General features: G+C 56.6%; 1 protein-coding gene across 15 annotated transcripts in view; it reads right to left on the minus strand.

Moving 5' to 3' along the window:
• The window catches only part of DYSF (dysferlin), a 223,250-nt gene that overhangs the window by 84,572 nt on the left and 116,444 nt on the right, over positions 1-22,234 (minus strand). For all 15 annotated transcript variants that reach the window (XM_065891605.1, XM_065891615.1, XM_065891611.1 and 12 more), the window contains 3 exons: positions 10,853-10,946; positions 10,280-10,357; positions 2,201-2,382 (listed from right to left, as the gene is read on the minus strand). In XM_065891605.1, coding sequence (XP_065747677.1) covers positions 2,201-2,382; positions 10,280-10,357; positions 10,853-10,946 — 354 coding nt within the window. The remainder of the gene's footprint in view (positions 1-2,200; positions 2,383-10,279; positions 10,358-10,852; positions 10,947-22,234) is intronic.

Here is a 22,234-nt window from a genome sequence, read left to right on the forward strand (position 1 = left end):
TAATGCCCTCAGCAGGAGAGGTGTTTGACATTTCCCAGGAATTTGTATCTCCTGTTCATTTCACCTTCAAATCCCCCCAGTTTCCACACGGGGAGACGGCGACCATGCTCATCAAATTAAATGAGTCTTGTTAAAACGATGTTTTCATCTTATCATTCCCTTTACTCACGAGCCTTCCATGGCTCCCCACTGACTAGAGGATAGAGTGAGCTTGCAGACCGGTGAACTCCGACCTTGTGGCTAGCTCTCCCAAGGGCAGGGGCCGCAGACAGAACCTGGGTCTCAGCCAGCTGATGCCACAGCTGTTGTAAGCCTTGTTGGCTCGCCCAAGGCATTCATCTGGAGAAACCCAGGCCAGGACTGGGAGGCATCCCTACCTGCAGTCACATCACTGCTGGGGACATTGCCAAGAGCCATTCTGGAGTGGCCACCAGCTTCTGCATAAATGCCCACACCAGCGGGTGACAGTCCAGCATAGACCACTCAGAGCGGTCACCAGCCACAGCACTGGGAGGGGTCCTGGAGGCTCCTCTGGGCCCATTGTTGCCCTCTAGTCGCTGGGTCATGGAGAGGCTCAGGGAGGGGAGTCCTCACAGAGCCCAGGCCGCCAGGACGACAGGAGCTCAGGGCAATGGATATTTGCCAACAGGTACAGCCCCGTTTGACTATATTATCAATGAGCACAGCTCTGCTCTCCCCCAGGACCCTGGGGCCCACCCACCCAGAAGAGGCCATGGCTTTCTCCCCCAGGATCCCTCCCGGGCACTGGCCCAAAGAGGATAGAGTACCATTTGTGAACGAGGAGGTGAGGTGCCATTGGGAGAGAGAGGCTGTGTCCTGCCGGCCTCCCGCCCACCCTGCACCAGCAGTCACACCTGCTTCTGCAAAGTCCCCTGGCCCTGGCCCCCCTCCAGGTCCTGCCACCTCCCACCTCTTCCTGCCCCAAAAGCTCCAGGTCCTGAGCTCTTCCCCCGCAAATCCCCAAAAGACCCTTCCTCCAGCTGCTCGGCCCCCACGGAGCCGGCTCTTCCTTCTAAGGGCAGAGCTTACAGGTCAGCCTCCCCAGCCCAGGCCCGCATTGCCCACCGCCAGCCAGTGGGGCACCCTAATCAGCCTCACCTTCCCCCAACCCCTGGTCACCACACTCTCCCTTCCAGTCATGGCAACTCTTTCTGGAAGCATCTGTGAAGCCCTATCCTCCCCCCCTTTCATCCACTGCCACCCCCAACCCAGGTAGGGCCTCTTGGCCACACACCCCTCGGCCGACACAGTCTCTCTCTTCCAACAGCATCCCACCCCTCCTTTGTAACATGTCGCCCTGACCCCGCCACTCTCTCCACTCCCCTGGCCTCGTACTCCTTTCTCCTCCTTCCCTGCCTGCCTTCCCCGTCCTTCCATCTCCCACTGGCCCCCCGTGCTGTGCTAACACCCCTGCCTCATCCCAACACCCCAATCTCCCATTTCCACCAGGGCCTGGGTCTTCCCACAGCCCCTCACATTCCAGCCCACAGCCCTCTCCCTCCCGGGAACCTTTCAGAGCTGTGCTGTCCAATACTGGAGCTACCGGCCGCCTGTGGCTACTTAAAGTTTAACGGATTAAAACTAAAACACAATGAAAATTCGGTTTCTCAGCACACACGGCAAGTGGCCCTCGTTTGGGGGGCACGACCACAGAGCCTTCCCGCCAGCACAAGCGGTTCTGTGCTGTGCGACAGCCCTGCAGAGAGGGCCCCGCCTGCGCCTCACACTGGCTCCCTGGAGGAGTCCCTGCCTGGTGGTTCCTGAGCCCTGGCTCCCACCTGGCCGGGGAACCCCACGTGAGGGTCCACCCAGCCCAGCACAAGTGCTTGATAACCGTGTGTGGAGCCAAAGCTGCCCTCGGATGGGGAGAAGGGACCGACCTGGGGTCTTATAAGCAAGTTAGAGACAGAGAAAACCCAGGCTCCTGACCCACAGCCAAGCACCCTTGCCAGATCTGTACCCTCTCTCTGCCGTGGGCACAGCACACACGGTGGCAATTCATTTTTAATTACTCTAAAACAGTTTTCACCACTGCCTGTCAGGTTGGGGGAGAGGCCATCAGCCCCAGCCTTGGGGAGCTCCCATCTCGTTGGGGACCCATCCCTCACAGCAGCATCTCCCCTGGGCCCTGGAGAGGGTGGGCAGTGAGGGCTCGGGGGAGGAAGGTGGGCACACTCACATAGGTGTCGTGGTCATACAGCTCCACCACGATGCTGGCCGGCTGCTCGGCGATGCTGGCCAACTCACCGAAGATCTCAATCTCGTAGAAGATGAGTGTCTGGTCCCAGGTGGGGTTCAGGGTGTTCTTCACCACCACTGTCTTCTGGCTCTGGTGCATGAAGGAGACTATCGCATAGGGATCTGTGTGGGCCAGGCATAGAGAAGGGAGACGGGACACAACAGAGACCGTGAGAGTCGCCCGTTCAGGAGTCATGCAGCCACAAAGCTGGAGCAGAGCTGTGGCTGCCACTCAGGAGCACCGACGTCCAGGCTGGAGCCCTATCCTGGGGGTACCCCCCCACCTCCATCTTCCGTGAGGCCAGCCGGTGGCCACCATGGGGAGATGGGACCGAGGTCCCGGAGAGTGGGCGTAAAGATCCAGAGAGCTTCCCTTCTGGGCTCTTTCCTGGGCTGGTTGCTGGAGGCAAAATGAATAGATCGTCATTCATTCATTCAACCGACAAGCACTTACTGACTAAGTGCCTTCTGCATGACAGGCCGGGGGCTAGGTGCTAGGGGCTGAGGATACATTTGGAGCAAAACGGTAATCTATACAAACAAACACAAAATTACAATTTCGATCATGCTTTGAAGAACACATATGAGGTGCAGTGGCGTGTGAGAGAGGGATCTGGCATGGCTGAGTCTGCATTTCGGCAAGCTAACTCTGGCCACCACCTGGAGAAGAGACTGGACGGGGCAGAATTGGGTGCAGGGAGACCAGTTATGAAACTACTGCAGGGGTTCAGGCAGGGAGGGTGGTGGCTTAGATGGGTGGGGGCACTAGAGAGAAACAAAGGGATTCAAGGGCTATTGAGCGGTGGGGGGGTGTGAGGGGAACCCTAAGATCCCTGCAGCTCCCTGATGCCCCCAGACTACTTTCCAGCCTATCGGCCCCAGCCATGCTAGCCTGGGACCCACCCAGGAGGCATTCCCTCTGCCTGGTCCCAAAGCATCACTAGAGAAGATTCTAGGGCAGTGGTTCTCAAATGTGAGCATGCAGGAGACTTGTCTGGAAGGCTGGCAGAGACTGCTGGGTCCCACCCTCAGAGACTCCTTCATCGGGTCTGGGGTGGGGCCTGAGAACTGACATTTCTAACGAGTTCCCAGGTGTTGGTAATGCTGCCTTTCAGGACTACACTTGGAAACCAATGCCAGAGAAGGTCCCATGGGACTGAGTGCATGTAATTTGGGACAAGAGCAAAGGGCTTGGAGGAGGGGGCTCCTCCAACTTCTCTCATTAGGGGGCAGGGTCCAGTTTGCTGCCGTTTTGTAAGACTCGACGTGCCAGATGCTGCGGGCATGTGGACAGGGAAGTCTGGGGATGCAGGAGGCTGGCAGCTGGATGCTAGATGTCTGGCAGGGCTGAGCCCAAATGCTCTATCACGTGCCCTATACCCTTGGCAGCTTCTCCATCCTGTAGCACCTTGCATCCTCTGCACCCTCCAGGGCAGCCCCCACGTGACTCAAGAGGGCCTCAGCGCCAGACATCTAGAGCCGGGGTGTCCAACTGCAGTCCTGGGGCTGAGATGGGGAGATAGCTCTTCCCCACAGAGGGGAGGGGAGCAGGCCAGTCTCTCCCTGGCCATCAAGAGTCCAAGTGGCATGCCACAGCCACTGCACAGGAGGTGGCAGAGTGGCTATTGAAGAGGTGGGAAAGTTGGAGTGGGCAACAGGAGGACTTCCATCAAGAGATGGAGTGGGGGACAGGGTCCAGGATTCTGGCTATTGCCCAAAGGGCTTGTTTTAAGGGCGGGGGGGCGGGGTGCGGGATTCATGTTAGGAAACAGAAGCTACGGGCACTCATTGGCCGAACAATGCTGGGTTTGCCTAACAGGAGGCCGCCACCAGGCTAGGACCAGCTTGCCAGCCTTCAGGCACAAAAACAAACTGGGGTCAATCTGGGAGGGCTTCCTGTAGGAAACTGGTTTTGAACCTGATTCTGGAGGTAGAAGAGGGCAATGGGAGGCCCTTGGCAGAAGAAGGGGCAGGGGAGACATGCCCACCACATCTTGCCACGCCCACCAGGTGGGAGCCTCCCTGGCATGGGGCTCTCCTTTCCCATGCACCAGCCTGGCAGGGCTGGCCCAGGCCGTTCCCTTCCTGGCCCTGGCAGGGCCCAGCGGCGTCTGTGCATTTAATGAAACCGTCTGGCTGTGATACCATCAGCTCCAAGCTCGGCAGAGAACCTCTCCCCGGTTCCAGTAAGAAAAAGAGGGCGCGTTCCGATAAATAAAACCATATTCGAGAGCCAGCGAAAAAGCCCCTTTTGTTCCCGCCCCCTGTGCTTCCCAAGGCTTTATTTTTATAAGCGCGCGGGCCCCAGACCGACCGCGTTTACACAAAGATCACAATTGCACATTGTGGCGGCCATGCACGCTGTATTGGTGTTGGCAGCGCCCCCCACGCTGGCCCCCGAGCAGGCGACTCCTTCCAGCAGCCCCATCAGCGCAGGCAATGAGCTCAGCACTGGGGGAAAGGGAGGGGGTTGGCTTTCAAACAAAAATCGCCCAGACCCACACGCTCGCCCCGCCCGCCGGGGGCGGGCGGGAAAACACACAACAAAGGCATTGTAAGGAGCAGGCCTGGAGGCCTGGGGCCTCAGACACTGGGCTACTGTGTGCTGGGGCCTGGCCTCTCCCCGCACAAGGCCCAGCCCCTCAAAAAAAGAGAAACAAGGGGGGTGGGGTATTGCTGAAGCAAGGTGGTCAGATGAAGGGAAGCCAGACGGACCCACAGACACAAGCCTCTTCCAGGAAAGCCAGGAGGACGGAGAGGCAGATCCCAAGGAGAGGTGGAGGGGAAGGGAGAGGCCAGCTCTTCCCAGAGCCACTCCAGTAGGGGAGGGCCAGCTTCAGCCCTCCGGCCTCACCTGCCAAGCCACACGGAGCGCCCCCGGCACTGAAGCTGGATCAGAGCTCTGTGAGGACCACAGGCTGCCCTGGGAGCTCCAGCCAAGAACACACAAGGGTTCTACTGGACTCCATCACCACAGGAGGCTCCAGGCAGGTGACTGCTGGACCGGCAGCCCTGTGCCTGATCTCTGCTGGTCAGGCCTTCCCGGAGCTCCAAGGAGGACCCTTCTGCAGTCATAATACGCTAAGCTTCCCTCATGGGCCCTCCCTCCAACTGCTCAGACCACAGGGCAGGTGTCATCATACCCCTCGTCAGAAGAGGGAGCTTTGCCCCAGAAAGACCACTAGCCCCTACTCACAGGTGCCTGGGGCCAGACTCCCTGACTCCTAGTCAGTGCTCTTTCTACCTGCCACGAACATGGGAAAAGGGCCCTTAAGACAGGGTGGAGTAGACTGCCGGTAATCAAGGCATTGCAAACAAAAACTGCAATACAGCAGTATTTTTTCCTATAAAATTAAGAAAAATTGTTTAGATTTATAAAACCCGGTGTTGGCAAATATTTGACGAAATAGGTACTCTCCTTTATTGCTGGAAGCAATTCAGCAACCCTTTAGAAAAGCAATCAGGCAGTATGACCTGAAAAACATAAAACTGTTTACACCCTGTTTCCCATATTTCTGGGAATCATCCAAATGAACCATAAAGCTATATGAACAAAGATGCTCGCTCCAGCATTACCTGCAATCCGTCGTTCGTCCACCATAGTTATTGACTGACCCGCATATGGTAGGTAGGCACAGTGCTCTGAATATGAAGGTGTACGAGACACGGTCCGGGCTCTGAAGATCATGACTGCTGCTTGGAAGTGTTAACTAAACATCAGTTACAATACAAAGCTATGTGCAGCTTCATAGCGGAGCGTTCAAGGCGCTAGGGGTGGGGGTACGCCCTGGAGTCTGGTGGCGTCAAGTCAGTACCCCCAAAGGCGGTCTCCAACCCCGAGTCTCAAGAATAAGGAGGTAACCGAGGTGGACCAAAGAGAAGAGGGTGGCCAGGCACGCAGCACAGCACTGGCAAAAGCACTAAAGAGCACTCAGGGAACAGCAAGTCTGTCTGAGGGGAGGAAGGTAGCGTCCCGGGGCCCCAGGGAGGAGGACGCAGGCGGGCAGATCACAAACGGTCCTGGACTCGTGCTCAGCGAGTTGGGCTGAATTCTGTCCATCAGAGTTCCCCAAAATGTGTTCTTCGCAAGGCGAGTTCTCGGGGAATGAAGGAACGCTAAACACGTCCAACAGACTCCTTTCCTGCAGCCACCCCAGCCTTCAACGCCACCGTGATTCGTAAATCGCTAAGCGTGCAGTGTTTCCCAGTCTCTCTCGCTCAGGAACCCTTTTTAAGTGGAGCATTTCACAAGCCTCCAGCACACCTTGGAAAACAGCTTCTTAAGCTCATTGGGAGAATTCCCCCAGCCAAAGCCAAACTTAACAGAAAGCTGTGCTTCAGAAGAGGGGGTGGGCTCGGACTGGAGTCCAGACAGAGGAAGCCCACAAGCAAGGGCTCCCCAGCCCCACCCAAGCCAGAGTCTGGATCTGGGGGAGACGAAAGCACTGGTCCCCACGGAGGTGACTTCAGCTGTGGGCCAACTATGGTTCACCAGACCTCACTGTGGCCTGGCCTGGCAGCAACGCCCCTCAGGACCACCCAACTAGCACACAGCTTTGACCTCCCTGGAACCATGAGGCCGGCAAAGAGGGCACAGGACCTTCTGCTTTCTTGGCAGACACTCTACCCCCATAAATGAATAACTTGGCATCTGACCTACTAGCCTTCTCTCATCTCCTTCGTTAACCAAGTGGGGCCCCTGAGCCCACTGACCCATGAGACTCTCAAGGAGGAGTTTCTGGGTGCCTCAAGCTAAGGGCCATGCCCTGGAACGTGAGCTGCCCAAGGGTCCTCCCTCCTGGCGGCAGCTCCGTAAGCAGAGCTTATGGCTCCCTCAAACCACACCGGTGGTCGCCGGCTGGGGGTCGAGGCAAAGCAGAATTCCCTGGAGTATAACAGGGCAAAGGAGACAGCGCACTCCCCGATCCCCTTTGAGAAATATCCGTCTACAGGGAAGAGCAACTCAGCTCTGACCGCTGTTCACAGCCACAATGCTGCCCAGTAGGTACGGCACTGAGGACAAGTGATTTCTAAGTCCTCTGGAGTCCTGTCTTTTCTGTTCAAAGTAGATCCAGTTTGTATTCCAGATGCTCACCCAGCAGTGGCAACCCTATCCCAATGTAAGAGAAGCCATTTGAATTAAGCATCATTTCACATTTTTTATACCTAATCACTATGCTGGCCACACACACTCATAAGCACACAAGCACAGGCCACACTCGCCCTTCCAGTGGTCCAGAGAATTGATGCCGGGCCTCCACTCAAACCCCACCCAAGGCAAAATCCTCAGGCAGCCTGGATGGCAGCGTCTCCACAAGCCTCCCTCCCCGACCGAGTTCAGTGTTATTCAGCAAGTGTTTCCTGGACAATTCCTGTGTCCCCCACACCTTCAGCCAAGGAGAAGAAATAGAGAGAGCACTGGCCTTGTGGCAGCCCCAAAGCCCACCACACAAGGGACTAGCAGAGGGCACAGCACAGGGTCATGGGGGCCCCGCTGGGGAAGAGCCCAGGGCAGCAAGGTCAGAGCGCTTCCCAAGGAGAGCCCTCTGGGCTGCAGACGCCAGCAAGCAGGCTGGAAGACGACACCAGCGACAGACTCTGTGCCGGACCCTCCCCAGACCCCAGACATTCCTGATTCACACAGGAGTTTCCTCTGAGAAATGCCAGCCAGTGGCCACGCACAGCCTCCAGCCACCTCAGGGTCAGTTCCAGGGGAGAAACTGCTTTGGTTTAGGGTTTGGGAGTGAAAATAAACACTCTGGGTTTTATAGGTTCACCCGTGTTGGCTGCTGTTTTCCTTTCCAGCAGTCGCTCCATCAGGCCTTTCATTCAGAAGCCAGCGGCCTCTGAGGAAGCCCTGGGCAGTGCCCTCAAAGCTCAAGGGATGTTTATTTGGGGGAGGGGGTGGAGCTAGGATGGAAAGTGTGACGTCTCCTTCGGCCCCCGGTACCAGGCTGACCCTGCCTGCAGTCCCCAGAGGTGCAGGTCCCCGGGAGGAGCACCCTCCCTGCAGGGTCCACCCCCAGCCCGGCCAGTGGAGGACAAGGGGCCCTCGACCTGCACCCCACTTACCCACCCCACAAACCTGCCGCCTGCACCCCGACCTCTCACACCCTCCCCCGAAGGAAGAGGAAGCAAGATTGTGAATCAGGTCACTTCTCTTCTCCTTGGGGTAGGTGCTGATTGTCAGAAAGCATCCTGGCCAAGGTTCCCAGGAAGTTGCAGCTGCAGAGATCTCCCCCGCACTCCCACAACCCCCCACACCCCGCCACCTGCCAATCCCCATGTGCTTGTTGCTCCATCCACCCTGAGCCTGGCTGCGTGGGGCTAGAGAAACGGTCACTGAGAGGAGAGGAACACGAGGAAGCACAGCTGGCCCCAGGTCGGGGAGGAGCAGGGTCCAGAAAGGAGGACAGGCGCCTGGCCGTGAGCTGAGTGCCGTCCTGCGAACAGGAGGTCACTCCCATAGAAGAACTCAGATCTACTCAAGTAAGTAGCAAGCACCTGGAGTGGGGTACATCACTTGTCAGCTATTTTAACTCAAGCAGTTTAGTTTCTTCATCTGTAAAATGGGGATGTTCAATGCCTGCTTCACAGGACAGTTGTAAGGGGTACATGAAAAAACGTCAGCAAAGCGCCTAGGCTCACAGTGAGCACTTGGTAAGTGCTAGTTCTTTAGAACCTGCTGCAGGCTCAGGGGTAAGTCAAGGTCCCTTCCTGGAGGAGCTCAGAGTCATGGCGGGAAGAATATGACAGAGGTAGAGGGCAAGTGATCTATGCAGTGGGTAAGGACTCTGAGAGAGGTGCTGGTGAGGTCCTGGCCAGGTGCTGAGGAAGCAACAACCAGCTCAGCCTGGGGAAGAGTCAGAGAGCATCTGGGCTGGGTCTTGAAGGATGAGTAGGAGTTCACTGGATTAAAAATAGGGAGGGAAGGCATTCTAGGCACTGAACACAAAGGCCAGAAATGTGGAAGAACTAGACAAACGTTGACGAAAGTTGGTGCAGCCAGAGCTAGCAGATAGAGGGGAGTTAGGGAAAGATGAAACTGGTGAGATCCGAAGGGGTTGTCTGCCAGGCTAAAGAGTTGGGGATTTACCTGTTAGTGTCTATGTCTGAAATCAGGGGAGTGACATGAGCAGCTGTGTCTGGGGTTGTGTGGAAGGTCACAGGGAGGCCAGGAGATGACTGGAGCATTCAGATAAAAGGGGCAAGGCCAGTGTGAGACGGCAGCCACGACGCAGAATAGGAGGGAACAATCTCCGAGACAGATTCAGGAGCCAGAATCAACAGAACTGGGCACCTGACTGTTAACCAACCTGATGGGTAGTAGAAGCGCATTGACGTGATACTAAGACTAAGGTGGGATGTAAAGGGGGGCCTGGATCTGGGGGAGGGGTCCCAAGGAGTTCAGCTTGGACAAGATGAACTGAGGTGCCTCTGAGGCTTCTAGGGGAGACATCGAAAATGTGGCTGGACATACAGGAACTAAAGACCTGGAAGCTTCCCCAACAGGAGTGGCTACTGGGCTGCCTGGGGGACCCCAGTGCCCAGAGAAGAGAACACACACAGAACTCTCGGAAGCATCAGGCTTAGAGGGCAGTAGCTCAGTAGGAGCAGGTAGGGCAGCAGGAAGCTGCCGGAGACCAGGAGAGAGGGGTGTCCCAGGGGCCAAGGCCAGAGGGGCTTTCAGGAGGAGGGGATGGTCAGTAAAACCAAAACCTGCAGAGGGGTCAAGCAGGCCACCTGACAACCAGGAGGACACGGTGACCTGACTGCAGCCCTCACCTCCACAAACCCAACAAACACAGCGCCCCCCCGATCCACCATAGGAGAAGCCTGGGCCACGTTCCCTGGGGTCTGAAGGCCCGATGACTCCGTTCCCAGCCCTCAGTCCCTGGCCCCTGGCTCTCCCCCCTCCCCTCCCCCCACCTACCAGAAAAGGGTCTGAAGGCCCGATGACTCCGTTCCCAGCCCTCAGTCCCTGGCCCCTGGCTCTCCTCCCTCCCCTCCCCCCACCTACCAGAAAAGGAGTCCTTGTCCATCGCAGGCAGATCCCGGGCCTGGTACAGGTAGCAGCGCAGATGGTAGCGGTTCCCGTCTGCACCGAGGAAGAAGCAGATGCCAGCTGAGGGGCTGGGGGTGACCAAGATCTGGGGCTACAGGGGAGGACAGAGGGTGTCCCTAGAGGGGGCAGCGCACAGAGGGGCTGGATGGTAGAAACGACACGTGTACACCATGCTGGAGTCAGCTGCTCTCAAGATCAGGAGAGCAGACCACAGCCCAAAGGTGGACTCCCAAGTGATGTGTCCTTGGGCCTGGTGACAGCTGGGGAGGTGGCAGAGGAGGGGGAAGGAGTGGAGGGGTCACAGATGATGGGGGCAGTGAGAACGCACAGCGCCTTGAATGCTGGATTTCAGGCTTAGAGTTCACACACACACGCAAACCAAGAGACGCTGACCCACTAACAAAACACCCAGACTCAGTCCTCCTCAGCCCCCACGTATACACCTGACCGTGTGACCCACACAAACAGGAACGTCAGGCTACACACTCAACCGTGTCACCCCGGGAGACACCTCCAAACGTCACTTACAGTCAAAGATGCAGGAAATCGTGGGTCTGTTCACGCCGAAGCTCAAGGTGGAGACAGACTTGGAATCTTCACTCCTGTCGTCCACCACGCCGCCCTGGAGATGGAGAGCTGGTCACCGCAGACTCTGACCCCAGAGCCTGGGGGTGGCAGGGAGACTGGTTCGGAGAGTCAGGTCCCCAGAGTCCTTTAGACAAGGCCCCTCACCTGCCCAAAGCTCTGATTTCACTCCAGGGCAGCGCCTCCCCAGACCCCAGAGTTAAGTCCACAGGGAAATTCTCCCTCTCTAGTGGAGACCAGACAAGCCAGAATGGGATTTTGAGCTGTTCCAGCCTAAGAGGTTAGAGTTTGCTAGAAGGAAGGACTTGAAGGGGCTCTTTGAGAGGGAATCCAGTGGGGATCTGCCCGGGCTGATGAGTTTATGGGAGCCCGAGTCTGGAGGGCCCTGTCTAGCATCTCTGTCCCACCCAAGACATGTCTGGACACGGTGCTGGTGCCAGGGACACACAGGCACTTAGCTGGGCCCCCAGCTCTGGGGAGAAGCTGCACATCCTCCACTGTCTCTCATCAGCTCCCACTGCGCTGACGGTCAGAGGAGGTCTCAGCCTGAGGACAGGGGACAGGAGTCGAGACAGGGTGGGTCTACACTCAGCCTCAGAAGCTGTGTGTAAACCTTGCCCTTGTTAGCGCTGGGCTCTAACCACTGGGCCATAAACAGCCTCCTTGGACCAGATGCCCACCTCCTTGGTGCACTGCTTCCCTCCACCACCACCTCTGCCACACCGCAGCCCCTCATCAGGGATGAGCCCCAACGGGGATCTCAAGGCCCCCACAAAAATTGAAAATGTGCCAGTCACATGGCAGCGCGTCCTTCCAGACCTGGTTTTCTGTGATAGCAGCTCCACCAGCCTCCCACGGCAGAAGCCCAACAGAGAGACTGCCCGCTTCCTCTGCAAGCCCTCCCCCCTCCCCACACTGTCACCTGCCCCAGTCCCTCGCCAGTCCCTCTTCCCAACACACAAACACGCACCCCTTGAAAGAAAACCCCGGCCTCCCCTCCCGTGGCATTTTCACCCCGCCCAGGCCCACCCAGAGCAGCCACTTCCCTAGGCCACCATGCCCGCCACCTGGCGGCAGCCATTTCCCAGGAGCCTCGACCTCTCCCCAGGCCCTGCAGCTACATCGTGGCCCCACCCCCCTAGATGTACGGCCACCTAGGTGCTCCTCCTCTCCAAACCATGCCCACCCTCAGGGCCTAGCCCCAGACCTCCAGTCCAAGAAGCTTCCCTGGGTGCCCGCCCGCTGGCTTCCGATCCGCCCGAACCCAGGACCAGAACCAGCTGCATTACCCACACTCAGCACCCGGCTCCCGGCCTGAAGCCCTCCATGGCTCTCGCCACCTGAAGGGTCCTGGTCAGACCCCCAGTGACCTGCTCCACCTTCCCCCTCCAACACCAGGGCTTACTTCCCCCAACTCCAATCGGGCAGGCCACGCTCCCCAAAGCTGGCCCAGACATGCACCTGCTCCCAATGCAAGCTCCTACCGTTCCCTGCCAAGAATGCTGGTCCTCCCCCAAATCAGCTCATCTTAGGACACCCAGGGAAGGCCTGCCCTGGTCACTCTGGGTCAACAAGGAAATGCAACCTAAAGGTAGGCAGTCATCCTCTGCTCCATCCCACACCTCTGGTCGGGGGGAGGGCAGGCTCTATAGCCCCTCCACCTCACCCTGGCCACATATATGCCCCACGCCAGCAAGTAGGGCACTGAGGTGAGTGCGGGGAGGGAAGCCGCCTCCAGCTCCCATGGGCCCCGTGATTTCTCTCTCCCACCAGGTGCCTGCAGGGACCTCCACGCTTGCGGGCTGCCTCCAGGGCACATCCCCACTCAGCGCGCACCTGCTCCAGCCGCGTCCCGTCAGCAGCTGTCCCACCCAATGGCCTCTGCCCGGGGCTTTGGCGGCACTTTCTGGGTCTCTGTCCAAAGGCAGGGCCGCCTGCCTGTGATAAAAAAAGGTGTCCCCCTCCCTGGGATTTCCACAAGGCCGGGGCCAGGTACCTCAGGCCCGGCTCAGTCCTGGCCCACAGCAGGCCCTGGCACCGAGAATGACACCCTTCAGAGGCAGAACCAGCGCTCCCTTGGAATGGCCCTAAGGGGCTGCCAAGGCTCTTCCACCTGCCCTGTCTCCAGAGGAGGGGCCCACAGCCGCTCCCCCTGGTCCACAGGGCCTCTGTCCGCCCCCACTCCCATCTGCCACCCTTGCGTGGCCTTGTCTCCGCCAAGGAGACAGACAGGGGTTGCTGGGAAGAAGCTAGGAGAACCAGGACGACACACGCACCTAGAGTCCCCAGTAAGTTCAGTCCCGCCAGAGGAGCCTCAGCCCTGCAGTCAGCCAGGTTCCCAGGCTGGGCAGAATTCCACCCACACAGCAGGCCAGTGCCTTTACATCCTCTGGCCCACTGACCTTCCCAGGGGGGACCTGGGCTCTCCACGAATCCCCTTCAGACCTTAGGAGCAGAGCGGAGGCCGGCCCCTCTCCCAGCCCGGTGGCAGCCCCTGCGTTGAGTCTCCAGCAGTCAGGACGCTCACCCCCAAACACCACCGCCTGCTGCTTCCACACTCAAACCAGCTGAACCCCCAGGGTCCCCTTTCTCGCCCTCAGGCCTCCTGCACGTAGTTCTCTCTGCCCTGCTCTTTCCCTGGCTTTTTCCTCAGACATCCAGTCTCACCTTCAGGGTCACCCTGCGAGGATGAGTTAGGTACGCCTCCCGCGTGCTCCCACAGAGCCCCAGATTTCCCCCCTTACTGCATATATCACCCTCCATTGTAAATACCTGTTCACTGTCTGCCCCTCCCACAGAGAGCTTTGTGAGGTTCCCCCCATGCACCCAGCATCCAGCAGAACCCCTCACACACAGCGGGTGCCCCATTAATAATTAGAGAATGAGTGAATGAATGAACGAGCACACACCTTTCTGGGGAGAGCTGCTGATGGCAAAGACCAGCTCATCGCCAGGTCAGGGGATCAGCCTGTGCGTTAACACAGATAATCCAATGTCACGCTTTTTCCACTCTGAAGCATATTTTTGGCTTTCACACGTGGACATACATGGCTCACGTTTGGGAATTTCTCTCAAAGCAAACAATGAAGTCTCATGAAAAGATGATTTGGGAGCTTCCGGGAAGCATCTCCCTCCCGTCAGCCCGTCCCTCTGACATGCCACTTGTGTTTATTGAACACCTACCTTGTGCCAGGCCTTTCCCATATTCGAGTTGGAAAATAGGTATTGCTGCTTGTGGAGACATAAAATGTCACCTCCCCAGAGAGGCCTTCCCTGACCAAAGGTCAAAAATCATGTTCACATCCACACCGTCACATATCCCACCCCACACACCCCAACCCCACATAATAGCCCTGTCTACTCTCTTATTCAGCTTTACTGTTCCTCATAGCACGTATTACCCCACACATTTGCTATATTAACGTTTTTGCTCATTGCCTCTCTGGCTCCATAAGGGCACTGCTGTGTCCCCAGAACCCGCTACGATGCCTGGCACACAGAAGCCCTTGGCAAATATTTACTGATCAAGGAAAAAAATCCAAGTTGAGCCCCAGTCTCTGTAGGTGCCTCTCCTGTCACATAATCACCCATTTTCTGGAGGGAACTGTCTGGGGCTAAAGGAACTTTCTGGGCCGAGCCTGACTTGAGGGAAGCACCCCCTGAGAAAGCGATGATGTTGGCAGAGGGCAGAAGAGGGGGTCAGTGGAGACGCAGCAGAGATGCTGCCCTTAGCATCTATCCTCACAGCAGAATCCTGCCGACACCTTACCACCTTACTACAGGGACTGTTACTGCCTTTGTTCTCCAGACGGGCAAACTATGGCACACAAAGGCCAAGCCACTTAACGATTGCACGGAAGAAGAGCGGCCTGCAACTCCCTGACATTGCACAGCATGTGCATAGAGTAGACGATCAGAGCGACTCATTCATTTTACAGACCCTGAAGCTCCGACATAGAGAACATCAGGCTGCCAGTCCCCGGGGAATCGGGCTCCATGTCAGGCACCAGGAAGGGCGGTAGGGGGCAGGTGCCTGGAGCTCACAGTGTGGGTCGGAGGAGGGTAGCTGGGGGTGCCTCAGGGAAGCCTGAAACTCAGATTCCTCACTGTAAAGTGGCCATCGTGGTAACACTCACCCCGATGGGCTACTGAGGAAAATGCAGGGGGTTTCAGCCTTGGCACTATTGACATTTGGGGCTACATAACTCTGCTGTGGGAGCTGCCCTGTGCATTGCTGGATGTTTAGCAGTATCCCTGGCCTCTACCCATTAGATGTCCATAGCTGCCCCCCTCCCTCTGCTGTGACCACCAAAAATATCTCCGGACATTGTCAAATGTCCCTTGGGGGGTGGGGTGGGGGATAGAAATTGTCCCCAGCTGAGAACCACAGGTGGAAATTAAATGAAACGTACCCACAGCCCTTGACAGGTCCCTGCACATAATCAGCATTCAGTGGCGCCAGTTTCACTCTTTCATCTCACCAGTTTCATGCTGAACAATACCTTCCCCCGCCTTAATCCCTGCCCTCTGGCTTTAAGTTTGGAATTCATCACCATCCCTCTGCCACAGGACCTTTGCACTGGCTGTCCTCACCACCTGGAATGCCCTCCAGACAAGCTAACTTGAGCTCTTCCCTCAACTCAGTCATCACTGAGGCTTGGACACTTCCTTGACTGCCCTGCCTTTATCAGCAGCCCCTACCCAGCCTCTCCTAGCATCTCTCCTGCATCCATCTTTCCATGTGTATAGGTAAGGCATGCACGTTCCTTTATCCCCTGCACCTGACCCCAGTGTCTGGCACTTAGTAGGCATTCAGTGAAGATTTATCGCATGGAATGAATCACCAGCAACCCCGCCCTAAGGCATGTGCACAGCACTCAGGCCTAAGGTCCCAGGGAAAGGGACAGGAAAGTGTGCATCAGACAGCATCTGACCCTGGGGCTCAGGGTCAGATGCCACCAGAGAAAGAGAGAGTGATGTGGGCTCACTTACACCCCAGGATGGGGCCATTTGCGGGGTGGAATGGAACATGGTGGGCCCTTGGAAGGTCCCATTCAGGAAGGTTTCCCGGAGGAGGGGAAATAAGAGGGGTGCTGGAACAGGGGCAGCAGCGACACGCTGGAGGCCTGCCCCCCCACCCCCAGAGCTTAGGGAAGCCTTGGCTAGAGGGGCAAGGCTGGCGCAGGGCGAGGCCGGGAGCAGCGGGGCTGGCTTCCTTCTGCTCTCACTTGGAGCCCTGAGCAGAACCAGACTGCAGGGGTAGCTAACGGTCTGGTTTCCACCCACGCACCCTTCACCCCCACTCCGCACTCACACTCTTCCCCAGCCCCAGGCCAGGCTCGGGGCATTGAGTTTCCCACAGTCACATTCCTACCTCCATAGCTCATGCCGATGTGACTCCCGGGCTGGGGCTGGCAGCCACGCAGTCTGTGGCCACGCACTTGGTCTTGTGGCTAGCTGTGGGAGGGACCCCGCTGCTCGCCCAAGGGGACTAGGGGGCCTCCAACCCGCTGTTGCCCCGCTGGCAGCCATGGCTCCCTGGAGATGCCCGAGCTCAGGAGGGTGAGGAAATCTCCTTCCCAGATGCCAGGGCTCCCCAGGGGTCCCCTGAGCCAGTGACCAAGCCCACCTTTTCTGCTGAGGGCTGACATCCCGGGACCCTGGCCGCCACACAGGGAGGAGGTGGGCAGGTTCTGGGAAAACAAGGAGTCTGTGAAGGGGACTCCTCAACCCACCTAAAGTGGATCCAAGACCGAGCAGCAGACCCCTGGCATTTCTGAGATTCTTTCTGCACACAGGCTGTCACACACATGCCTCCTCCCTCTGGCACTCCCACACGGGGCCCAGAGGTCTGGTTCAGGATCTATAAAGCAGAGGCACGGAGGAGACAGAAGGGGCCAGGGCAGAGGAGGACGCAGCAAAAAGACACAGGCTGAGCAGCAGGGCTGAGTAAGAGGGGGACAGAAACACAGAAGCCACACTCACGGCGGTCAGGAAAAAATGGAGCCTCGGAGGTAGCTCCAGGGGCCACCAGGGCACACCCTGCCCCAGCGGAGTCAAGCATATGGGTTTCAGGGGCCAGCAACCCTCCTCACCTTACAGGAAGGACTCAATTCCTATGTCTGATGGATCCAAAGAGCACAGGTGACAGAGCTGACAGGAAAGGCGCCACTATGGGGAGCCCCAATCTCTTTCTTTATGTAAACAAGATCAGAGGACCCCTGAGAGCAGCAGGTGCTGGAGCTGGCTCTCAGGGCTCATGAGAGATCATTAAATTTCCAGCCATTTGCAAGCCATTCGTTAAACAGTCACTTGTAAAAATTAAATCAGATAAATTTGTAACTTCAGAAATTATTTCTAAAACAAAGGTGATAAATATTCAAACGCATCACTTCCAAATTCTTCCACTACCTTTGACTGTTATCTTGCTCCCAAGGTGATTTACATCTAGAGTATCTGTGAGGTGGAAGTACTATATAAACACTATATAATGATGTGTTACTGCCCATCTCCTCCTATCCCCACGTTCTGTGATCTCACATTGAGACCTTGCAGTTGGCCACGGCAGGGCTATCTATACCATATGAGCAAATGCTACAAGAAGAGCTGGATTTGTCCTCTGGATTTTTTTCCGGAGAGCCAGTTGTTAAACGTCGACCGGCACAGGCAGGCCTCGGGTGACCTGCCAGGATCTCTCCTTCACCATCAGCTCTGCTGGGACACCCAAATAGCAAATGACAACGTAGAGGAGTGCTATGAACCCGTGCAGCCAGCCATTGTCCGTAAGGTTTTTCACAATATTCAACCAAGGAGACGCCACCAAAATCATTATTACTTGTTTTCTCTGTGCCTCACTTTGTTTCTCTGTAAAGTGGGAGCGCTAGTAAAATCTACCTCGGGATTATTGGGAGGCCTAAATGAGATAATACATGAACAGGGCAGAGGGCACTGCCTGACACACAGCACGTGCTCTAGAACAGCTGACAAACTTTCTCCATAAAGGGCCTGAGAGTAAATACTTTCACCTTTGCCAGCCATATAGGCTCCGTTGCAACAACTCAGCTGCCGTAGCAGCAGACAGCAGCCGCAGACAATGTGCACATGGATGAGCGTGGCTGTGCTGATACAGCCCTGTTTACACAAAGGCAGACGGCCAGACTTGGCCAGTGGGCCGTTGTTTGCCACCCCCTGCTTTGTAAGGGGAGGGGGTTATTTTTGCTGTCTTGTTATCACCTCCATCTGATAAGTGAGAAAACTGGGACCCAGAGATTCATGTTTTCCTTCAGGGTGCATGGGAAATTCGCTGGTAGAGCCCGGGATCTCCCAGGACTCCCGCAGGGCTCTTCCCAGCTCCTGCTTCCCCATCAGAACTCAGCACCTGAGCAGGGATCTGAGGCAGGACAGGACTAAGTGCCAAGTCAGGGCCCTGGGGAGCCCACACCCATGTCACTGCCATGACTGCTCTGGCCTCCGCTTCCAGGGAAACCCCACACAGGCCCACAGGCCAGGCCAGAGGAGAACCCTGTAAAAGAGAAAACTTGGGAACACACAGCCCTCCCTTCCTAATCAGGGCTGATTGCAACCTTAAGTGAAATAGCAGGAGAGTGTGCAACCCCATTTAACTTACAGCTGGAGCCAGGGCTTGAGAGCAGCTGCGAAACTCCTTGCAAAGCTACCGGCCAGCCCCTGGGGAGCCTGGGAGTGGAATTAGGAAACCTGGAGAATCCACAATGCCACGTGTGGGCTGGCACGAGCGTCTGTGTTGGCATGTGCCTGTGTGTCCCTCTAGGCTTTCCAGGTCTCTGAAGTCTGCAGAGGACGCTCAGGCAGGTTTTAGGCCATGCCAGAGTGCCTCCGTCATCAGGACGACTGTATGTCCTCGTTTGCCTAGCTTATGCCTATTTTCCAACATGATTTTTAATAGTGTCCAGACCAGACAATAAATTATAAGGTCACCCTAAGCCACTGTGGACACACCCTCATGCACGTATAATGACACACAGGGGGTGCAGCCGTCACATCCACCCAGCAGTAACACACAGTCCATGCTTACCTGTGCGCTGGCATTGTGTCTCAGGTACACAGACACACAAGTTTCAGTGGACGCACGCAGGCTTCAGCGTCCAAATCTTGAGTGAGATAGAGCCAGAGTCCACGTAGTTAGAGGATTGACTCTGTGTAATCCTCCGGTGGCCCTCAACCTGCCCCGTAGCACAATGCCAGGTGTGGAACAGGTGCTTGATTAGGACATTCAAGAGACACAGAGCCGCCTTCCAATGGCCCACAGACCCAGCCAGGGGTCTTGATTACTTAATAAGGCAAAGCCCTTTCACCGCCCAGGTGCTACCCTTGCTCAAAGCAGCCACTCTAGGAAGCATGCCTAGGTGCCCCCGCACACAGCAGGATTTCATCCAGGTCCAGAGATGGCCCCTCCCCTCCCCATCCACATCTGACCTCCTTTTCAGCCAGTTCAAATTCCCAAATTCCTCCTCTCTGGCACCGGCTTCTCCCTGACCCCCTTCCCAGCACTTCCGACTCCCAGCTGCCCTTCCCTGCCCCCTGACTGGGGCTGGGGATGCCTGTCTCTGTGGGTCCTTGGCACTTCAGGTCAGGACTCAGGCCCCTGCCAACCAATTGGAGGCTTCCTGGCTGGGGGCAGTGGTGCCAACTCCTCTCTAGCTGCCCAACTGCTCCAGGGAGGCCAAGCTGCCTGGCTACAAGACGAGGAGGGGGATGCATCCAGCTGAGGGCTCCAGCCAGCGCCCATGGTGCTCCCTGGGACCCCACTCAAGGGCCCTCTATGCGGGAAGGACTTTATGCCCTCATAGCAAGTAGGGAGATGAATCTGGGGAGAGAGAGCAGAAGAGCCCGCTCTTCCGGCCTTGATTCTAGAACTGACTCATGCCGTGCCGCTGGGCAAACTCCTTCTCAGGCCTCAGTTTCTTCTGGGGCTACATTAGAGGCTCAGAGTTGTTCTAGAGCAGCACTGTCCAAGAGAACTTTCTGTAGTGATGGAACTATTCTGCACTGTCCAATATGGTAGCCACTAGCCAGGCGTGGCTGTCGAGCTCTTCGAATGTGGCCGGTGTGACTGGGGAACGGAATTTTCTTATTTTAATCACTTTAAATGTAAATTTAAATAGCCACACCTGGCTAGCGGCTTTCATGTTAGACAGTGCAGTTCTGGAACCTCAGTCTCCCCAACTGTAAAATGGGTATAATCATAGAATCCAGCCTTCTGGGGTCCCTGTGAGGATGAAATGAGACAACGCACGTATAGCTCTCAGCCTGGTCTTCGGCACAAGGTAAAACAGATTTTTGTAATTCTTACCCTCTTTGGATCCTAGATTTTCTTGAGAATTGGAGAAAACCATGGACTTTACATCAGAATTTACCCACCACAGATACACGCATGCACACACACGCATATCACACATGTGCACACGTCATATACATCCATACACACATCACACACATGCTTACACGTCAGACACACGTGCACACACAGATCACACATGCACACCCACAACTCTGCATCCAATTTCAAGTAGCACCAAAGCCAGGTGGAGAGTGCTTTCGAACATGAAAGTTCCTTCCAGCTCTAAAAATCTCCAAGACTAGGAGCACATGCGGCCGAGTCTCCATCTCCTCTTCTCCCTGCCCGGGCTCAGGCATCTCAGAAAACCCTTCCAGACACTCCGGGCCAAGCGCAAAGACAGGGCTCTGGAAAAATCCTCGCGCGTGGAGGGCAGGCCCAGGGCAAGGGCCACAGGATGGATTCCGTGAGCTCATCCCCGGCAGCCGTCACCAGCGTTCTCAGAGAGTCTGGTGGCGTCAGGAGGGGGTGACTGGGTGGACGCCGGCGGTGGCGGTGGCGGCGGCAGCGAGGGGTGTGGGGCAGAGAGGGAGGCTGGATGGAACACGCTATAATAGCAGCTTTGTGCTCCACTTCCCAGCTCCCTGGGAACGCCAGGAAGATTATGAAACCCGGTGTCTTTGGGAATGCCAGGATATTAGCTGGAAAAAGAATAATACGAAAATAAAATAATGCTCGGGATGGAGACAGCAGACGATTAGCAGACAGAGCCAGGGCCTCCCGCTCCGCAGAGGGAGCCAGGCTTGGCCCCGGCAGAAGGTTTCAGGGAAAGGCTGCCCGTGCTAATGAGCAGACTGGGCCTGCCTTGCAGTGAGACGTCTTCAGGAGGGGAGCTGGCAAGTGAGGCCCAGCTTGCTGGTGGACGCGTGGGCCAGGGGACGGGCAGTAGGAGGCAAGGGGGCGCCACGGGCCTGGCCCTTGCACCCAGACATCCAGAATTGTCAGATTACCAGAAAGCCCACCTGGCCACCACCCACAGTCCTGGACTCCTCCAAGCTCTGCCTCCCCAGGTCCTCCTCCGAGAAGCCACCCTCGTTAGGCACTGTCACTCTGGAATGACCCTTAGTCTGCCCTTCGGCACTTCGGAGATGCAGCTTCTGTTGGGTTTATTTGCATTCACACGTGAATATCCCTCTTCCTAATCAGACAGGGGGTTCCCATGAGCCAGGCCTCCACTATCAGGTGGAAGATCATTGGAAGAAAAGATCACTTTCTCCCCACAAGGAGCAGGGAGAACACGTCACCTGCCCCTGCCTCGCTCTCTAGGGTCCTGGTGACACACCTCCAGTCAGGAATAGACACCCTGCCTCCCTCAGAGAGGCACCCGGTAGTGGCCGATGTGACTGCCTCCCTCATCTTCGGGATGCACTGTGCACCCGACATCCTTGTTACTCAAAGATGGTCCTTGGACCAGCAGCGTGGGCTGTTAGAAATGGAGACTCTCGGGCCACGCCCAGACGGCAGATCAAGAGCATACGTTTTAACAAGATCCTCAGATGGGTCTCATGTTCATTAAAACTGAGAAGCACCTCTGTACTTGGGTTATGTCCTTAATCCTTACGAGGACCCATACATGTAGTGACATTCATAAGTAACAGAGTCACGAAAGGGACAAGTGACCTATCCACAGCTGAAGCAGAGGAAGCAGAATTCAAACCAAACCAGTGCCATTCAGAAGCCTCACCCACCCCACCACACTCCCGCCAAGTGAATCGGCAGGCATCAGTGACCAGTGGGCAAAGGCCAGTACCCAGAACAATAGATTGGTCCTGGCACCCAGAAAACCCAACCATCTGCCCCAATGATGCAGGGTGGACTCTAGCCCCAGTGCCTTGCTGGAGCATCAGTACATCCCTGGATGAAGGACAGCAGACTTAGGGATGGGAACCCAGGCCATCCTCGGTCCCGGCAGGAAGCATGTAAAGGTGACCATGGAAGGGGAGAGTGCG

Source organism: Phocoena phocoena, chromosome 14 (assembly GCF_963924675.1).
Source record: "Phocoena phocoena chromosome 14, mPhoPho1.1, whole genome shotgun sequence".
Classification (NCBI taxonomy): Eukaryota; Metazoa; Chordata; class Mammalia; order Artiodactyla; family Phocoenidae; genus Phocoena; species Phocoena phocoena.